This window comes from Egretta garzetta, unplaced genomic scaffold, assembly GCF_000687185.1.
Source record: "Egretta garzetta isolate BGI_Z169 unplaced genomic scaffold, ASM68718v1 scaffold190, whole genome shotgun sequence".
NCBI classification, from domain to species: domain Eukaryota; kingdom Metazoa; phylum Chordata; class Aves; order Pelecaniformes; family Ardeidae; genus Egretta; species Egretta garzetta.
This window is the reverse complement of record NW_009258272.1, coordinates 2621603-2642308: the sequence shown is the minus strand read 5'-3', so window position 1 is coordinate 2642308 and position 20706 is coordinate 2621603. Positions and strand designations below refer to the sequence as shown.

At 50.5% G+C, this 20706-nt stretch overlaps 1 protein-coding gene across 1 annotated transcript in view; it reads right to left on the bottom strand.

The window, feature by feature from the left end:
• The window catches only part of ASTN2 (astrotactin 2), a 315089-nt gene that overhangs the window by 204224 nt on the left and 90159 nt on the right, over positions 1–20706 (bottom strand). Inside the window, 1 exon segment of the mRNA XM_035890105.1 lies at positions 10658–10825. Within this exon segment, the coding sequence (XP_035745998.1) occupies positions 10658–10825 (168 nt within the window).

Here is a 20706-nt window from a genome sequence, read left to right as displayed (position 1 = left end):
GCCCCTGCTCCGGCTCAGCCATGCCCGGGGGCTGGGGCTGTCTTGTTGCAAGAAAACGCAGGTCCTAATGGCTCCATCAGTGATTTTAAAAAAAGAAAAGTTTTTTTTTTTTTCCGTGAGTGCTTAGTACGCAAGTTGGCCCGGCTGCGCCGCGGATCATTAATTCCTGGTGCTTATTACATAACAAATATATGCTCTGCAAATGAGAGACATCTCAAAGCGCTGGCGAAGCAGAGCTGGGAGTCTTGGGACACCAGCTCACACTCAGCTCCTGCCACGGAAATTAGAGCAAGGAGGGAAAAACCACCTACAGAGGCTGGCATCAAACAGCCCGAACGCCTCCCTCCTTACCGACGGCTGGGGGTGCCGGGGTGGTGAACCCCTTTCCTGAGGCGTAGGAGGGTTTATTTTGTCCACCAGTTTGTTTACTGCTCCTTCAGTTTGGCGTTGAAAGGAGAAACTCTATCAAACTGCAGAAATACTGATTTTATCAACTCCAATCCTGGAGTTTCAGCAGTTACAGCTGGTGCTTGGGACTTTTTTGAGAGGTTTATTGGGAGCTTTGTTTCAGTAAGCGAGAGGGCAAAAGGTGGCACCAGCTGGGGAGGAGATCGAGGGCGGCAGAGAGGCGGGACACTGGGGAAAGCCGCCCAGGGCACGGAGACCACCGCTACCTGCCCCTCACCAGGACCCCTCAGGACCAGCTTTCCACAGGTTTTCCAGGGAGATCTGCACCCCTTTGGCAGAGTTTTAGAAAACGGACAGGAATTCTCCCAGAATGGGATCAGCCAAGCATTGCAGTCTGTTGGAGGAGCGGGGACTCCATCTCTTTGGGCCAGATGGTTTAGGATCTATTTCTGTATCTAGAACCATGATCAGGCAATAAGTGGGGTTTCCAAAAAAACCTCAGCAGAACCTGCTGTGCTCCTGCATGTTCTCATGAGCTTTTGCTCTCTCCCCATCAGCATCCACCCTCCTTCTTTGGCCTCCTGAGCTACTCTGTTATTTTCTGTCTGTCTGTCCCCATCCTCCCCAGAATGATGCTGAGCCAGACAGGCTAATCCCCGTGGATAGAGAAACACCCAGTAAAGTCCCAGAGTGGCAGTTCCCATATCTCTAATTCGTCTTTAGGGTAAGTGTATTTTCTAAATAGCAGATCTCAACATGCCGTTAAAAAACCCCCAACCATCAAAGAGCCAAACCAACATCCTTGTTCAGAGCTACTAAATCCCACATGCTTCTGTGACGGAGAAGTTATCCCCTCAGCATCCCTCACGCTAATTTAGGATTCAACCTGGGCTTAAAGCTAGAGGCGACCAAAATAACCAAGTTTGACAAATAACCGCACCTGAAGCCGGCTGCAATTTCCACAGGTCCTGCACACGCCTCTGCGCAGTGGTCGGCTGCTGCAGGAGGCCAAATGAATCAGGATCTACAAACCGATGTGACAAGCATCTGATTTCCACGGCCACCGACCTGCACCCTGCCCATGGTAACAACACAGGCGTGTGCGGTCCTTCCTCTTCCTTCACATCCATAACCCACAAATCGCATCGGATAACCCATGGCGAATTTTGAACCGTTATAGCGAAAGCCAGGATTGCTGCTCATGCAGCTCTAGAGGCCCCATGTCACATTCCCAGTGTGTTATTTAACAAAAAACTGGGGGGAGGCACACAATGACACCTCTGACATTGCAGAGAGAAGGTGCCTAAACTGGGAAATGCTCCACGGCTCCAGCAAGAGCCTCACAGAACACGATATTGGTGCAACACGTGCAGCTACGTGGAAGGGCGAGGGGAAAGCTGAGGCTGTGGGAACACAGCAGCACCCACAGCACTGCCCTCCATCCTCCCCTGCTCCCCCCCTCCCCACTTACACAGAATCTCACCAAAGACCGTGCTGCCGTGACTAATTACAGAGCCTCCATGCTGCTCTCTGCTCAGGGATGGTGAACCTGAACCTCTGTCCAAACCAGCAGGACACATCCCCGAGCACCGTGGGCACGTCTCACCTGCAACCTCCCTCCTGCTGTGCCTTCGTCCCAAGGGAGGCTGGCGGAGGAGGCTACCGCCAGCTCAGCCCAAAGTGCCACACAGGGCAAGGCAATAGGAGCGAGAAGCCCAGCCGGCAGCATCCAGAGAAGCAGCCGTGCAGCTCGAGCTCCCTGTGACCCCATGATGTTGCAGGCATCGCTCCTGCCCTCAGCTGGGAAGCGAGAAGGAGCTGGAGCCTGACCAGGAGGAACAGGGCAAGCTACAGCCACATCGACCTGGTTTCCACATGCAGGCATGAGCTTCCTCTGCCCATTTCTGAGCAAAGAGCTTCTCATGTTGCCCATGCTTCAGCGGCTTTAGTGCTGGAGCTGCAGAAGGGCTGGGCTGGAGCAGTGTGCAGCCATCATTAGCATCCATGGCTTTTGGCTTAGGGTTGGCCCTTGCTGAGGTTCGCTCATGCCTGAAGAAAACAAATCCAATGCAAGCCATACCTGAGGTCATCACAGGCATGGTGCAAAGCCAAGTACATGGAGGAAAACAGCCCTCTGGCCCCTGCTGTATCTCGACCAGCACACAGCTGGAGGCTTTAGCCCTCTTCTTTTTTATATCTAAGCTGGAAGTTGCAGAACTATTCTTCCACCACACTGTGCTGCTGCTCCTCCTGCAAGGGGAAACGGGGTCTTGTGCTTCATCCACATCCTCCCTGGCCGTCCCTGTGCTCTGCCCAGGGAGCAGCAGAGCAGGGCTGCAGGATGAACTGCCAGCATGCCAGGGTAATCCTGTTATCCTTGTTAGGGAGAGAGACGATCCGCGGTGATAATGCTGCAAGATCCCCCTAATCCACCCGCCCAGTGCGCAGCACAAAGCGCAGGCTCACGGAGTCCCCGTGCTCCCGGAGAAGCTGCTCTTTGCTGTCATTGGCGTTTTTATTTAAGGAGCAGGAGAGACTTTGGTAGTGGCAGAGCAAACCTGTGGCTCATCAACCCTCTCCCGGCACTGCTGGTGTCCCTGATTCCCTTCTCCACAGCAGCACCTCCAGCCCTGGCGTTTGCCTTCATCCTGGAGCAATGCCCTGCTGTACCAGGGCCGTGCCCCTGCTGTGAAAGCACAGTCCTGGGGACAAGTCTCAACCCCAGCTGGGGTGGCAGCTTGTTCCCGGAGGCTGCAGGGCTATGAACACGTGCCTTTCCACCTGTGTGAGCATTGCACATACGTGCTCACGCCTGCTTCAGGGCTGCCTCTCTTACCCCAAGTGATGCACAACCTGGCCCCAGCTTTTCAGGTCAACACCCAAGGGTGGACCCTCCTCTCTGGGGACACACGCCAGGGGACACAGCTGCCCCAGCAAAGCACCCTTGGTGCCAGCGAGCCAAGGAGCTGCAGCACTGCTTCCCCAGCTGCCCTCAGCTCCGCAGCCCGGCTGGGTCAGCCTTCCCACAGAGCTGCCATCCCGGCTGCAGGGCAAGCTCCAGCACAGATGCCCCTCCAACACCACCTCTTGCTTATCCTCCTTCCACCCACTGTGGCATGGGAGGAGAAAGGGTCTGCAGAGGGAGGTGGGCGCCGGGCAGCAAGCCGAGGCTGAGCATTTTTCGGCGAACAGAGGCAGCCGTTGAGTGCAGCGGCTGCCCGCCCTGCCAGCCCTGACTGCACCAGTGTTTGCTGCGGGGCCTCAGCACAAAGCCCCTCTCTTCTGGGTGAGCACAGAGCCATCTCCAGGGTTACCAGCCTGCTCCGAGGTGGGAGGACTGGAGGGTCCCCCCTCCTTCCCTGCTGCGGGGATGCAAAGCCTTCACCTCCATCAGCAGTTTGAGCTGCATGGCCCAAATCCCTTGCTAGGAGCAAAGGTGGCTGCAAACAGCATCTCCTCCTGCCCGGGTGCTGCTGTCCCAGCCCCCAGCTCAGTGCTTGGTGAGGGCTGAGCCCCCTTTTCACCACTGCCCGTGGCAGAAGCTGCTGCCCAGGAGCCCCTGCCGGAGCAGATGGGACATGGGTGCTCCCATGCTGGGCTCATGGGCTGCCTCCAGCCACCATGCAGGACACCCCGTGCTCCGCCCAGCTCTGCTGTCTCCCAACATGTCCCTTCCAATGTGATGGCAATACCAGGACCACCGGTAGCAGCCCTGAGCACCAGCTGTGTGGCACAAGCCACCAACAGATCAACACGAGTCACCCCATTCCTCCAACAGCCATGGCCACAAACCTCCTGTAACGAAGCTGTTGAGGCCTCAGAGCCTCGTCTGCATCTGGAGGAAACCTGTGTCGATTTATGCCTTGCAAAAGGTTTCTGAGCTCCTGGCAGAGAAACCACCTCTTCATCCAGCATCCACAGAAAGTTTAGAACAGAATCACAGAATCATTTAGGTTGGAAAAGCCCTTTAAGCTCATCAAGCCCAACCGTTCCCCTAACCCTGCCATACCACCACTAAACCCTGGCCCTAAGCACCTCCTCTGCCCGGCTTTTAAATACCCCCAGGGGTGAGGACTCGATCCCTTCCCTAGGCAGCCCCTTCCAGTGCCTGACAGCCCCTTTGGGGAAGGAATTTTTCCCAATGTCCAACCTAAACCTGTCCTGGCACAACTTGAGGCTGTTTTCCCTCGTCCCATCGTCCATTCCTTGGGAGCACAGACCGCGCTCCCCCAACTCCCCCCTCCTGTCAGGTTTGACAAGGGCAAATCAAACCCCATGTCCTTCAGCCGCCTTAGCACGTGCTCCAGCCCCATGGGCATCTCTCACCGGCGCAGAGCCCCCTCACTGCTGCGGAGCACCCCGGACCCTCGGTGCAGGAGGAGGCTGCAGGGTTCCCCTCAAGGGCATGGCATGGCCTGATGGTCCCTGCCACTTGGTGAGCTCGCCAGGGACAGGGCAAGATACACATCTGCACAAGGGCTGGCACCAGGGTTTCCCATCGGTAGAGGTACGCATGAGAAGAAAGTTAAAAACCCCTGCAATGAAAGCCTTCCTTGAAGATTTTGCTGTGCCCCTGTGTGGTGGCAGAGCAAGGTCCTCTTTTGAGAAGGGGATTCAGAGAAAATTAAACACAGACAAGGATGAACAAGCATCTTAATAGTTCATTAAATTCCCAACTTCAACGAACAAGTGAAGTATCTTCAGAGAGCTGCTCCTCGAGCCGGGCTCGGCCCCTGGCTGTGGCCATGGCTCCTCCGGCAACCGCAGCAGTAGCACCAGCTTCTGGTAAAGCTCTCTGAAAAGCCTCTCTTCTTGCCCTTGCTATCTGCTGTTCTGGGCCTTCAGGGATGGCGCTTTCCAAACCTGGGTCTCTGCATCATCCTGATGAAAAATGCAATTTCAGTAAAAGCGGTTTAGCTCTCGAGGAACAAGACAGGGAAGGTGGCTCCTGCCCAGCTGACCTGGTATGGAGTATAGAGGGAAAACCTGGAGCTGATTTGACAGTTATCCCTCCTCTCCCCCTGCTGCAAGTCATCCTCTTCACCCAGATCCATCACAGCACTTAAGTGCAAGCTTAACTTCCAAGGACTGTGTCTGGGTTTATGCTCTGCATGCATTTTATTCTCATTATCATCTGCTTAGCTGCCGAGGAAGCTCTCCCTGGGAACACGTGCATGGCTGGTGCAAGAAAGCAGCGAGAGGTCCCAAGGGTGGACCAAGGGGACCACAGTGCCATGGCTGCCATCTTCTGGGGTGACCACTGTCCCAGAGCTGACCATGGCGGGGGGAGAAGCCACCTCCTGCAGCACTGGTGGGACGGGTCGAGCCAGGGAGACGGGCCGAGGAGCAGTTCCGTACAGCAAAACTCATTCCTCCGCCCCCCTCTCTGTGGTCTTTAGACAAGCACAGAAATGCCATTACAAGAACATTAGCAGCTGTAGGATTAAACACTCTAATGGCAGAAAATGAGAGTGTAAAGACAGCACAGATAACCTTAACTCGGCCCCCTTGCAGGCATGCATTTTGATTGCTGTTTATGTATAACACTTCAGCCCAAAGCTAAATTAGCTTGGGAGTTAACTGCCTCCTGCCCTGCTTGGTGCAGGAGGCAAGCTGTGCCGCCACAGGAAAAGAAATCGTATATTACATGGCTTTTGACCAAGTTATTAAACTACATACCTTAGAGAGACAGAACCTCATCTTATAAAAGTCTAAGTCAATAAAGACAGTAGGATCCTCCAACAGCGAAAATAGCAGAAGTGCACGAGAACAAACAAGTATTACTTGATGTGCACAAAAGCTGCATGATATTGAATTGAACTATTGGAGAAAGTGGCTGTTTTCATAAACACAAATACACCCTCGCCAAGGTTGGTCATCTCCTGATTTACATGCTCAGCTCTGCAACCTCCAAATCCCCTTAACAGGTTGCCTTTAAAAATGGCTCTGTTTAAAAATGACTTTCATCTGTCTCCTGCCCGCAAGACCCCTGTCCTACCTGGACAGCAACACCATCTGCGGCCCTGGTGACAAACTAGCCCATTTGGAAGGTGATGGAAACCCCTTTTTTTTTTTTTTTCCTCCTGCCAATTTCCAGAGCAGAGCCTTCACTACCACATCTCATTTGGTCCTTACAAGCGTGTGCCTACTGCTTTGGGAGGTGCCATCAATTGTGGATGCAAAGGAGAGAATTTTGATGGAGAAGTGCCTGATTTATAGATGGGGAAAAAAAAATTCAACGCGTTTGCACCTGCTAATCAAGGTAGCTATCCATCTCATTTATGCCACTGCTCCAGCAAGGCTGACAGCACAAAATCAGAGGCTGTTTTTTCCAGCATTTGGCCCTAAGGGACCGATTCTCCAGCAGGTCTCTTAAGTGATGCCCACAGCATGCGCAAGTGAATCGGTTTTGTGCATACAAAGCAGGTAATTGTGCTCACAAATCAGGATTTGCATATGCCGCCAAAAACGGAGGCTCTCAGTGTTACCCGTGCTGGTAAAGGAAGCCCGTGAAAAAGCAGCGCTCCTGGATTTTACGCAGAGGCATCCCAGCACATGGCATGAGCAGCGGCGCTGGCAACGTACTCCACATCTGTCCAAATTATGGAGAGCGAGGGGAGCTGACTGCCAGTCCCAGAAGAGGAGAAACCTTCCCCATTCTTGCTTCAAGCAGGACCGTCAGCACCTTGCCAAGAGGATGGAACGTTTTGGCTGAATCTCCTCAGCCAAGGACCACATCCTGACCCCAGAGAAGTACTTGTCCCATCCAGTGTGGCAGCTGGGACATGGCCACCATGTGATGTCTGCAGGGAGAAGACCCTCAGCAGCATCCATTTATTTAGGTATTTGCAGACATGTCAGCCCAACCTGCTTGGCTGCTTCCAAAGCAGGGGGGATGGAGAAAGATGACATTTTGCTCATGTGCAGATGTTGGTGCTCCCTCTGAAAAGCTCTGATGAGCTGGTGCTTTGCAATGCAGGTTTGAAATTTGTCAGGGGGGCAGCAATCATTTAATTAAAGAGTGAGTCACACGGCAAAGACACAAGGGAAGGCAAATTAAGGTCAGGCAAGCAAAATGTATTTTGGCATTTCCTAGTGTTTCAGAGCCTCCGTTTTAAGTGCGGATTATTATTCATACTGAAGTAGCACTTGGTGGCTGGAGCCATGAGTCAACATATTGTACAGACAGGCCTTGTATAAAACTCCAGCCCAAAAGAGGTCTTCAGTGCTGGGAAGGGGTAAGGGCTCGAGTCTCAGCAGACAGAGCTTACGTGACCTGGGGGCCTCTGTCCAAACATGTGCCAGGAGCCTGTGGCACTGCCCCCAAGGACAAGTCCTGCCTGCAGAGGTCTGCCTACACCTAGGGGCAAGGATGCTTTGGGGTGAGGCTGTATCTGCACTGCCACAGAGAGTGGCTCCAAGGGTAAGGCTGAAGTCAGTTTAGCTATAAATGTGTTGGAGGACCTCAAAGCTGCTCTTCACAGGGGAAACCTTCAAGGTTTTCATCCTCCAGACAGGACAAACCTCAGGTTCATCCTCCTCATTGATGCTTCACCCAGCCTGAGAAGACAGAAGGCAGGGGAAATCCCCAGCACCCATCACTTGGGATGCTCACAGAGATGATAAAATCCCTGACCTGAAAAGGTTGAAATCTAGGCAGGATTTATGTCCCATAGTAAAACCACAGGCCTGCCTCTCTCGTGGAGATAAAAATAAATCACCCTTAAAAATAGAATGGCATTAATAAAAATAAATCTAAAAATACATGCAGGGCATCGTGGAGTTACGATGTCCTCTCAGCCTGGCAGGGGAACTTCAGCTAAAGGCTGGTCAACAGCCATGAACACAAGCAGTGCCTGGGGCTATGTCCTGGGGCAGGGTGTCACGTAGGCACCTCCAAAGGCCTAATTTTCAGGGGGTGATTGCTCAGCTCTTGTGAAGTTTGGATCTCTTAAGGGGGTCCTAGATTTAGGATCTGAAAGTCAGCAGCCCCACTGGCCAGTCCTGCTCTACCCCTACGGATCCAACGGGCATAGACTGGAGAAAGCTTTTGCTCTATCCACGTGCAAATTCCCAAGCTGGAGAGAGAGGGAAGAAGCCAATTGACAGATTTGGGGTGAGGAACCTGAAGGTTCAGGTCAAGGCTGCTCTGCCCTCATCTCCCACCATGGGTACAGCAGGGAGGACGGGAACCAGGGACAGGAGCTGCAGAGCAGCTGGCGAGGTCAGGATCCAGCATGATGCCAGAGCAGAGCACCTCCTGGGCTAATACATGTTGCTGCCTTCCCTGCAAACACGATCTGACACATCCTGCTCAAGCGTGGGGCATCCAGTGAGAGCAACAAGCAGCTCTGGCAAGCTGGGGATGCAGGGGGAGCAGCAGCTGGGCCAGCTTGGGAAAACAGCCGCTCCTCACAGCAGAGGCCGTGCAAGGATTAAACCAGCCCTGCTCAGTGCCAAGGACGGCATGGGGCTGGCGAGCAGAGCCACGGGGCTCTTCCAACGGGGAAGTCACGGTCTGGCTCCATATGGTCTCCCTATGGTTTCTGCTGGACACATATTTTTTTTCTTTCCTCCCCTGAATCAGGGGAGAGCTGAACGTATCCTCCCACTCCTGCAGAGGTGGCTGTGTTTCACAGATGCCTGAAACCATCCTTCTGCTCTCCGACATCTGGATGAGAAAAACCTCCTCCTGCACCATCCCCATCTGCCAGGGTGGCTGCTGCCACCTCCCAGCCCTCCCTGGGACTGTAGGTGATGCCCAGGGCTCATCTACATGGGGAATTCATCCAGCATAATTATCCTGCTGCAGCAATACCTGCCAGTGCCTCCATGCAGGCAAGCCTTGAGGAACAGGAGTACCAAAAAAGAGCATCATCTTGACCAGGAAAATGGATTTTTGAGACCAAGTTCAGTATTTGCATCTCAGCTGAGCAGGGAGGGATGAGAACAGGGTCACCCTTGCCAGCCCAGGGACTCAGGGGGTCAAATCACAACCCAGGAGGACTTCTTCCTCTCAAGAAGCCGCGTATTAACAGCACAGTTTGTAGCAGTAGGAGGCTTAGAAAAAGCCTTCTCCTCTGTGAGCCATCCACCTTCAAAGCCCCTAGCAAAACCAGAAACCAACATCCCTACTCACAGCCATGAGTCTCATGCACAAACACAAGCAGCAGAGAAATTCTCCTTTTCTCATCTTCCCTCCCTTAGAGAGGAGGGAAGCGGCTCATGTGGAGAGCCATGACTAACCCAGGAACAGTACTTCTCTGTAAGGAGATGGGGAGTTGCAGGCTCTTTAGATGTAGAGCATGCCAGGAGCAACAGGGACACTTTTCTCCATGCCACCAAGAAGGCATCCCACCCGAGGCGAGGCACTGGGGAGCAGGAGCAATGCTCACCGCTGCAGAGGGCATGGCACATCCCGCGTTATGAAAAACCAGCACAGTCCCCAGAGCCACCTTCTCATGCAAGGTCCTGTCACCTACATCAGCTGAGGAGATGCCATTTCCTGAGGGCCAGCTGCTGGTGGAGTCACATACTTATTTCCCACCCATGTAGACCCCCTACCTTCAGTCATTAGTTGCACATTTGCTGTTTTCTGTGTTCCCAGCTCATTGCAGACTCCAGGATTCCCGTTTGTCACCCAGGAGCACGTAGGCCAGAAGGAAAGGTGACACTTCTCCTTTGCCTGGCTCCGCATCTGGGTTCCAGCAGGGCTGGCTGCTGCTTCACCGGGGCAGCCTTTGCGTGCAAGCAAAACACGCTCAGCAAAAAAGGACATTTACAGATAAGGAAAGATGGTAGATCTCACAACTCCATAAGGAAGTGTTGGAGGAGAGATCCAACCTAGGTGACCAGCAGGCAGGAGCACTAATGGGAAATGTGGTCCTCTGTGGTGGAACAGTCAAAAAAGAAAAGGGATGGAGATGGGGCAAGCTCATGAGCAGGTATTCCAGACTCTACAGCAAAACAGCACAACTTAGAAGCAGATAAACTCCACGTGCCTGCAGCTGCCACACCAAAGAACCACTGGGTCCACTGTTTTGAATCGCCATCCTTATGCCCACCTTCTTTACACTTTGCTGGTGGGGGTCACCACGGTGTGACCCCACTGGTACTTCTTGGTCCTCCGTGCCTAACACCAGGCTAACACAGAGGTGAGACATGTGGCCACTGAAGTACCCAGAGACAAACCTTCTCCCTCGCATCTCCAAGCTTTGCAAAGTCTTCACTCTTCCCCAGCCTCCCTTACCTGTCTCTTGGTCACACAGTTGTTCGCAGGCATCAGTGGTCCTCTGCCCACAGAGGTCTCTCACCCAGGGGGAGGTGGCATTGATCTGATAGTACAGGGACAGCTTGGCTGGATTAAGCCAGTCGGAGATGTCCAAGTAGCTCCCCTCGCTCACAACGAAGCTGCTGCCTGGAGGGTGGGAAAAAAGTGTGTTGAGTGAGTATAAAAATAAAACAAAAAACCAACCAAACAAATGGGTGTTTTGGCCCAGTATCAGAACACTCTACTTTTCAGGAGCTGCTGTGATCTGTCATGTCAAAATCAGCAAAATAATACCGAGTTCACCAACACTTGGACCTGAAGAACTTCATTTGACCATTCCTCTCCATACAAATGTGCCCTAGCGAATGGTCCACCAGCTGGGACGTTCCTCTGCCCAGACACTCCCCTACTCTACTCAGCATCACAAGATACTGGATTTGATTCCTAGATCTCTGCAGAAATAGGGGCCAATGTAATTATTCTGATCTGTCAGATCGGAGCGTCGCTTCCCCAGCTCATGCAGGTGGTGCCCGCAAGATGCCTGGATGCCAGGCTCAGGACACAGATGGGCAGCAGCACATGGGCTGTTCCCACCTCAAGTCTTTAGCTGAAGGTGGGCGAATCAACCCAACACACAACTTCGTGTATGAGTGGTCTCATATCAGGGACACTCCCTAACCCTCTCCCTCCTGAGAGTCAGAAGTGAATTCCTGCCAAAAATCTTTTCTTACAAAATCTTACGTTTCTTTATTTTGTGAAAAGTATTTTTCCTCGCTGGCATCTGGGAATATGCATCATCTAATTAGCCAAATAGATTTTCAGTTCAGCCCAATCATTTCCTTATCTAACATCTGAGGCCCAGCATCGCTCGGGGGATTTTGCAGGCGCAGAGGTCCTCATTAACTCTGATCTTCAATTACATTGATTATAAGGCTGCCTCCATAATAGTGCTGCACAGATCAGAGGGGAGCCAAAAACTCTCTGCCATTAAGTGGTGTTTTGCAAAAGTTACCAGGGTAAAAGCCTCTAAAAACAGGGGGGGAAGAAACCTTCAAAGAGGAGCAAGCAAGGGGAACTGCCAGGTAGCCCAGGAACCCACAGCCATCCTTCCACTAAGTGCTAGGACTTGCAAACGTGAGCAAAATTTGCAACCACTCTAAAGATTCAAATCCTTCTTAGCAATGGCAAGTCTATAGATCCAGGGTGGATTTTCATGAAACTTTAGGGCTTTTATCACTTGGTAAAGGACTGGGACATCATTTTTCTAAACACTGCATAAGATCTTAGCTCAATGGAAACCAAGCGATTAAAAAAGCAAGACAAAAAAAACCATAACAGCAACCACCCCACAAGAACCTGCTTGAATGCAAACTCCTGATTTCCTTTTGAAGAGAATCACTGATGCTTTAGCAAGAAGGAGCCCTTCTAAACATCATCCCATACCACGTTATCCATGCAGAGGATAAAAAAAAGGAAACCTCAAAGTCAAGCATCCCAGTGAGTGACCCCATTTTCAGGCATCCCAAGATCTCAACAAGCCCATGCAGTCACAACAACCCCATGCAACGCTACAGGTGTGAGGAAGAGTGGCTGGAAAGCTGCACAGTGGAAAAGGACCTGGGGGTGTTGGTCGACAGGCGGCTGAATAGGAGCCAGCAGTGTGCCCAGGTGGCCAAGAAGGCCAACAGCATCCTGGCTTGTATCAGGGATGGTGTGGCCAGCAGGAGCAGGGCAGTGATTGCACCCCTGACCTGGGCACTGGTGAGGCTGCCCCTCAAGTCTGGAGAAGAGGAGGCTGAGGGGAGACCTGATCGCCCTCTACAGCTACCTGAAAGGAGGCTGTAGGGAGGTGGGGGTCGGCCTCTTCTCCCTGGTAACAGATGATAGGACGAGGGGGAATGGTTTGAAGCTGCGCCAGGGCAGGTTTAGGTTAGATATTAGGAAAAACTTCTTCTGAAAAACTTCTTCAGGAAAAACTGAAAGGGTTGTCAGGCTCTGGAATGGGCTGCCCAGGGAGGTGGTAGAGTCCCCATCCTTGGAGGTATTTAAAAGAAGGATAGATGAGGTGCTTAGGGACATGGTTTAGTGGTGGGATGGCAGGGTTAGGTTAAAGGTTGGACTCGATGATCTTAAAGGTCTTTTCCAACCAAAGCGATTCTATGATTCTATTCTATGATTCAAATGCTGGGGTCAGAGTTGGGCCCCTCTCTACAAGAAAGACGTTGCATTGCTGGAGCATGCCCAGAGGAGAGCAACAAAGCTGGGGAGGGGTCTGGAGCACAAGTCTTATGAGGAGCGGCTGAGGGAACTGGGGTTGTTTAGTCTGCAGAAGAGGAGGCTGAGGGGAGACTTTATTGCCCTCTACAACTGCCTGACAGGAGGGGGGAGCCAGGGCGGGTTTGGTCTCTTCTCCCTGGTAACGGGGAAATGGTCTGAAGTTGCGCCAGGGCAGGTTTAGGTTGGACATTAGGAAAAATTTCTTCCCCAAAAGGGCTGTCAGGCACTGGAAGGGGCTGCCTAGGGAAAGGGTCGAGTCCCCACCCCTGGGGGTATTTAACAGCTGGGCAGACGAGGTGCTTAGGGCCAGGGTTTAGTGGTGGGATGGCAAGGTTAGGTTAATGGTTGGATTTGATGATCTTAAAGGTCTTTTCCAATCTAAACAATTCTATGATTCTATGATCTCAGCACCATACAAACCGGGGCCCTAATTTCACATGAATTCAAATCTTCTACACTTACGCTGTTTATACACCATAAACATATTCACAGACGCATCTCTACACTCAAAGCCAATGGGGGCTGCCAAGCTACTAACTGTTCAAGCAAATAAAAATTAGATATCCAGGATCCAGCTGCTCTGGAGACACAGCAAGGCAGGAGCCTGCATCGCCAAGGCTGCAGGATACATCTCCATCAGACGCACGGCAGCAGTAAATTGCTGGGTAAATTCCACACCACCAGTGGAAAGCATCGAAATGCTGAGTTCAAAGAAGTACCTTAGAGCCACATGATTTTTTTCTAATTATCATTCTTTTCCATGAATATTTAAAGGTAGCTTTAAAGACCAATGATAACTATTGCTGGTTTATTTTACCAAGCAGAAATGCATCATGAACCCATCGGGAGTGTTTACTATTTACACGTATGTGTCTGTGTAGTAACCTGTCAATCTTGCTTTCCTCCTTATTTTTGTCGTTCCCTAATAAAGAGAGAGGCTTGGGAGGCACGTAAGCACATTTCGAGGCTCAGCTACAGAGAAGTCCCTCTGCACCCAAAGACTGAAGAGCGAAACCACCAGCTCTCGATTAAATCCCTACTTAATGAACCCAACTTCTAGTTAAAATACAACCAGCCTGAAAGTAACGAAAGCAAATCAGACACAAAAGAGTCATATAATTAGTATTCATAAAGACGAAGGTGACTTGAGCTGGCAGAGCATCCTGGCCTAGGAGCTGCTACACAGTAGGGACCTCATGGTTGGGGTGGGCGATGGAGGGGTGACTTTTGGAGCTCCCCACCAGCCCCACATGCTGAGCTCCTCCAGGAAGCAGAAAGCACATTCATGGCCTTGCTGCCAAATTTTCATCATCTTTGATGAAAAACCCAGCAAACCCAGCCTGTGTGCTGCTGCAAGTATAAAAACCCCCAAACTATCTATTTCTGGAAGCACCTCCTAAAACAATACCAAAATGTGACACCCAGCCAGGAGCCACTGATTTCTCTTTCAGCAGAAGTTTGGCATCCATGTAAATCCACAAATTTGGGAAGCCTGAAATAATTTGCAAGTTGATCAAGCCTTGCCATAGTCTGTACAGAGAAAGACCTTTCCAAATATAATGCAACCGTAACTTAAATAAAAAAAAGTCCTGGGGTTTTCAAGAATTCCTTATTTCAATTTTAGTAAGTCTGATTGAGAAATCATCCTCAATATCAAAAGTTGGTTTTTTTAAAAAAAAAAAAGCAGAAGTGAAAACATTTGAATCCAAAATCCCTGAATCCAAGTTCAGTCTAAACCTGAGGCTCTTTACTTCAGTCTAAGAAAAAAAAAAAAAAAAAACAAAAAAAACCACCAACCTGGGGAAATGAAAGGTTTTAGTTAATTGTAAACACTTTCCTCCCTCCCTAGGAGGAAGAAGAGGACAACTCCAGCAAGAAAACTTCCCACATCTTTGAAGCTGTGTCACAGCTCAGCTGGTTAAGATTTTCTAGAGGTGTTCACAGACACTCTCATCACCTTCGCTCCCACTGAAAATACAAACATCCCAGTCTTGATCCCTTTATAGCTTGCCTGAGAAAAAAATAACAGGAAAAGGTGTTTTACAAAAATTTTGAAAGCTAAAATTCTGAAGATTTCAAAGCCTTTTCACACAATTTTTCTCTTTATTTTCAAAGAATCCACACATAGAAAACAGTTTTCAAAAGTCACCAGTGTGCACTTATCAAAACCATCTTGAAAAGCTCAGAAAGGGCAGGTTGAGTATCAAATCCTTTTAGGAACTACCGAGAACAAACATTTTCTAAGCAAGAGCTGTTTCAAACATCTTTAGCTTGCCAGGAACATCAGTCAGGCTTGTTTTCACCAACGTGCGGTCTCTCAATGAAGGGAAATGGAGGAGGGAAGGGGGGTGACAGGGAACCCAAGGATGGTTACATGGCTGGGGCAGTGGGGCATAGACCCCACTCCAAACCACCCTCTGAAAACCTGCCTCAAGGACCTCAGACCCCACCAAATCGCCCTACACCCACACCCAGCCTACAGTTTGATGCACACCTACAGTTGCTGCCTGTGGACCCTGGGAGCAGATCCCAGCAGAGACACTCTCCAAAGACACCCAGAGAGACCATCCGCCCTGCTGTCCTCTGCTGCTAACTCCATCCCCTCCCAGGGGTCCTCCTGGACACAAGTTTCGAGCTTCCCACTCAAAAGCTCAGTGAAATCACCCTTAAACCGAGACATTTAGGCCCCTGGGTAAAGCAACCATCAGGGTAAAGCAACCATCAACCAAACAAGGGAATACAATAACAGAACACCAGCTCTCCACCCACCACCTCCTCCCAGGAACCTCTGTTGTAGGACATATCCCTTGAGCACTGATGGCTTTACGAGCCAGTCTACGCGGTAAAGCAGCATTGCAATGCCATGGAGAACATCAGTACACAGCTACACAACTGCCTCCCGGCTCCGTGAGGTCCACCAGCACTTTGGGGGATTGATTTGTGTGGGTTTTTGCATGCTTGTGTTTCCCGCCCTTTCCTTCTCCAATGCTGATCAAAGCCAGATCAGTTAAGGCAGCATCAAAAGTTCACGTCTCTCATGCTGGGGTCTCCTTCAAAGTTCAGTGGAACTGCTTAAGCCTTGACAAAAGAGGCTTGAAGTTTTGACATTTCAAAAATCATTTTCCAGAACACAACAGGATAAAACAGCTCAGAAGAGATATCTAACAAGGGAAAAGAACAAAGTGTCCAAAAGGCAGCCAAAAGGGTTTGGCTTTTCCTTTCTCTCTCTCTCTTGTTTTCAAGGAAAGAGATCAAAACCCATTTTTTTTTTTTTTAAGATTTTCTATTTCTTCCTCCCTCCGCTGTTTTTGTCTTCTTTGGTCTATTCGCTGTATCTTGGCCAACGAGACTCCCTTTCATCTAAAATTAGTATTTTGTGTTGGAAAGTCATGGGAGGTCATACTACAGGTTGCTATTAGTGTATCCATCCCTATACTATCATACAGTTATAATCCTGTTACAGATTTGTTTTTTAAAGGCTAGAGAAGGATTATCCCTTTCACTCCATTCTATAGGTACAAAGAATAACCCTATTTGATTCCTTTAGAGACCTTTTTTTTTTCCGTTGTTAAACTTGAAAGCACATTTCCCAAAGAGACAACTCCTCCCCTATCAGTTCTTTCCATTGATCAGCTCTCGTTCTCCTGTCCTGCTCCTGGGGAATGAAAACTTCTGCTTCTTAAATTTCTTCCAGAAAATGCAGAAGAGCCAACCAGAAACTGCATTTCCAGGACACACATATACTGGCCTAAGCAAGCAAACCAGGCTTGGTGCAGGATCGCACCCACAGACTATTGCAGTGCTCAGCTTCACCACCCCACTCCTGCTCAGTGCAAAACTTGGTAATCTTGGAATCATTTAAATTCTTTGAAATCAAACTCTTAATTGTTTATTCTAAATTGAAACCAGGCATAGTATCACACCAGGTTAGCATTCAGGCTATCCACTTCATCCTGCTTGTCAAAGGGTTTCTCTCTTGAACACGATGAAATGCCTAAGCAGAAAGTTACGGTAGCAAGTTTTTAAAACAGCAGAAGCGTGTAGACACACCTTTCGTTTACTCTTCCATCAGCTGAAGTGCATACAGTTCATACGGCACACGCTGCTTGATTCAAGGATGTATTTTCAGCACATGAACTGCTTGCACAGCTGTGGGCTGCTCATGCCAGCGCTCCCCGACCCGCTGATGATCAGACCCAGGGACCCCATCCCTCAGAAGCACTGTCAATCCTGCCAGAGCTTTTTCACTCTGGCAAAGCAGAAGCAAATTAGAGATACAAATCTGTATGTAATTACAGCTTAGACTAGAAGCATCTTTCCTGTGGGAGGAGCAGGGCTACATTTTAATTGTTAAATTGCACTTTCTTGATAATTCTGACAGACTCTTTTTTTGGGTTTGCTTGGCAGTCAAGTCTTGATTTTACAGGGCTGAACTTCTGACAAGCAACACAAAGGTTTAACTTTATTCAGCAGGTGGTGACTTGGCCACCTCTTCCCAAACCCAAGGGAGATGGCATCTTCCCACCCTTGCCTTGTGGTCAAGCTCACGCAGCAAGGAGCCCTCCCATGGCGTTATTAGACAATACAATTGCGCAGGTGTTAGTAACAGCACGCCTCCATTCTCGGTAGGCATCTGGGCCAGCAATGGCTGAGATGGAAATCAGACTCCTAAGGAAAAGCTTCTCCTTAATTCTCCATATCTCCCACCTCCCACGCGCCAGCCTGGGGCTCCTTCTCAGTGACGTTCTCTAGATATTGGACAAAGGTTTGGGGAAATCCAGCCTAAATCTAATCACGCCATGAAGTATATGATGGATGAGTTATGATAAGCTTTAAAAAACATAAAGTGTGTGCGAATGGAGTTCTTTCAACCAGCACCAAGACCAAACGTCCTCCCAGGATGGCAGAAAACTGAACCAAGAGGCAGCACATGCAGAGTTAAAACACCACGGGACCCGGGCAAGCTACCACCCACTCACCGAGAGATTGCGCACCAGCAATGCTACTTGCTGGGAGAACGATAAAGTGAAGCAGCATGTTCCTGGCTATACAGACCCCAAAAATCCTCGCTGCATTGCTGCTGCGTAGCTGCTGCAGGTATCCCATGAATTCTTGTTCCAAAGTGAGCGTGGCCTAAACCAGCTTCCCGGGACTGGCCCACCACTGCGCTGCAAGCAGGCAGGGTCTCATCCTGCAGATGCAGAAGTCAATGTTTGCATCTCTCCATCTAGGAAGGGAGCAGGTTAGCTGGTCAAGGACATTGTGCCTTACTGTAGTCTTCCCTCACCATTGCTCCAGAAAGGCAACAGCTCCCAGCTCTGAACCAGCCCTTGCTGACACCATCCAAATGTCAACACCAAGCCCCCTGGCTTTGCTCACATGAATCCTGCAAAGGAGAAGGGAGGAGGCATTTGCCTTCCCTTGCAAACCGAGCTGCCCTGGCAGCCAGGCGTGCTTGTGGCACGTGGCCAGGGGAGCTGGGCTGGCACGGGGAAGAGCCGAGCGCGGGATCACAAGCCTGTCAAAGGCACGATAAAAACATGATGTACTCCAGCCTCCAGAATCTTATTAGTTCTTCATGCAAAGAGCATTCGCGCCGTAAAACCGTCTTGGAATCCCTTTGATCCACGCTGATACAGTTTATAAATTGATGTTAATATTTAGAGTTCATGTCTGGTAACGCTGCAGCCATTTGCTCACATTTTCTTGCCAGCCAAACAGGCGCGGGAACAGGAGTGAGCTGTAATGCAGACACGGAGGTGACCGGGTGATTAAGAGCTGATGGAATTAAATGCAATCTGTGAAGCTGCCCCCAAACACAGCCACGTTTCCAGAAACACGCGGGGTCCGGGGCAGCCAGATCTGACACCGAGTCTGCAACAAAAGAGTATTGCTTCTGCTGGAGCCCTGACCCAGGTCTCTGTACAGCAAAACACGCACCTCCGCAGCAGAACGACTCCAGGGGGGAAAAACAGCACAAGACAAAACTTATTTTAAGCCAGCCAGGTCCCTCTGCTGATTTGAGAGGGGGCTGGTGGGGCTGGGAGCAGCTGGAGAAGGTGGGGGACCCCAATGGCAGCATCTCTCCAAGAGCTCCAAGAGATACCTTTGAGATCAGATCCCTTCCTCCATCCTTCTGGTATAAACCTGGGGTGCTCTCACGTTGTAAATCAAAGAGCGTCTCCAGCTTCTCCATGCTGTAAAAGGGGATGGGAAGGCAGCTGGTGCCCCACCTCCCACTGCTCATTTCTCCACAACTGCATGCGCAGCACGTGCTGAGCACACGCGCGGTCGAGCACCTGAGGACACGGGCTAATGCCTGGTCACCTCTGAGGGCTGCAGAAGATTGAGCAGGAGATTTCAAAAGCAAACAATTTAAAGCAACACATTTAATTAAACCAAAATGAGAAGTTGTTCCGAGTCCAACAATTGCAGCCTGCAAAGCTCCAGCAATCTTCGGGGAAAATTAACACAAGCTGCTAATAGCAGCATCCAATTCCACCGGCGTCTTGGAGGAAACAGTGGTGGTGGGAAAGTAGGAAATAATCTTCAGATGAAACAATTACCGATCAGCTGCGTGGCAATCACAGACTGTCATCGTTCAGAAGAGAAGACACAGATGCACGAAGTTAAAAGAAAAGAAAAAAAAAAAAAGCAGCCACAAAGCACCTTCCTCCAACTCTCCATCTTGTCAGACACCCAAACCCAAGGCATGGTCTCGGGTGGCAATTCCACTTGCCACGGCTCTCCTGGCTTTGCAGGGGGTGGGAGCGGGCTTGTTTTCCTCCCCCCGTTGCTTGTAGGGCAGTGTTCATCCTGGGGGAACTTATCCCTGTCTGCAGGAGGGCTGAAGCAGAAATGTGGGCAGCGTGGAGCAGAGCCCACCACAAAGACAGCGCCTGCCAAGCCTCTGCTCCTGACCTCCATAAACCACCCAGTCCACAGTTCAGCGAGGTTTCAGATAGCGGGATTACCGCATCTCCCCTGGCACGTGCCTCGGAAGAGGAGGGAAGGAGGCTGCAGACGCCCTGAGATGTCTTTGAAGTGACAGAAACCTGCTTTATGCCCTTTCCTTTATTTCCACTTATAAAACCAAGCCCTACAAGCCCCTAGCTAAATGTAGCTCCCGCTTCCTTCTGTACACACTGGAAGATCTCACCTACCTCTCCCACTAAAATATCCGGATACAAACATCCACCCACACCATATATAACCTCTTTGCAGGCTGTAAAAAGGGGAAGCTTTAATTGATACTGTATTTCAAACCGTTGTGCAGCAAGGACGTACTCCAGGCTGAGTCCTCCAGGGTACCTTTCTCCAGCCCTGCCTTCCCCGCGAACGGCTCCCATTGCTGTAGCTCTACTTTTTGAATGATTACTTACAAGAAAGAAGGAAAAAAAAACCCAACACAACCCCAACTATTGAATGTATAGAGCTGAGTGGCTCACATATTCATAAGGGGTTTTATTCCTCAGATGGAGGGGGTCTCTTTCTTTCCCCCTTTGACACTGCTAAAGGGTCTCCTACATAATGTGCTGCATTTCCATATCCTCATCAAAGCCACTACAATTCTCTCCGTAAATCCAAGCCATCTCCAAAATTGGAACGATGCCTTCTGCTCAGCGCAGGCAGAGGCTGCCCCAAAACGCAATGCCCCGGAGCAGCAGGAGGGAGGAGAGGATGCTCCCAGCATTGCATCCTAAGAGAAGATTTAGGGGCATCGACCCGTTCCGCAGAGGCAGGAGGCCCCA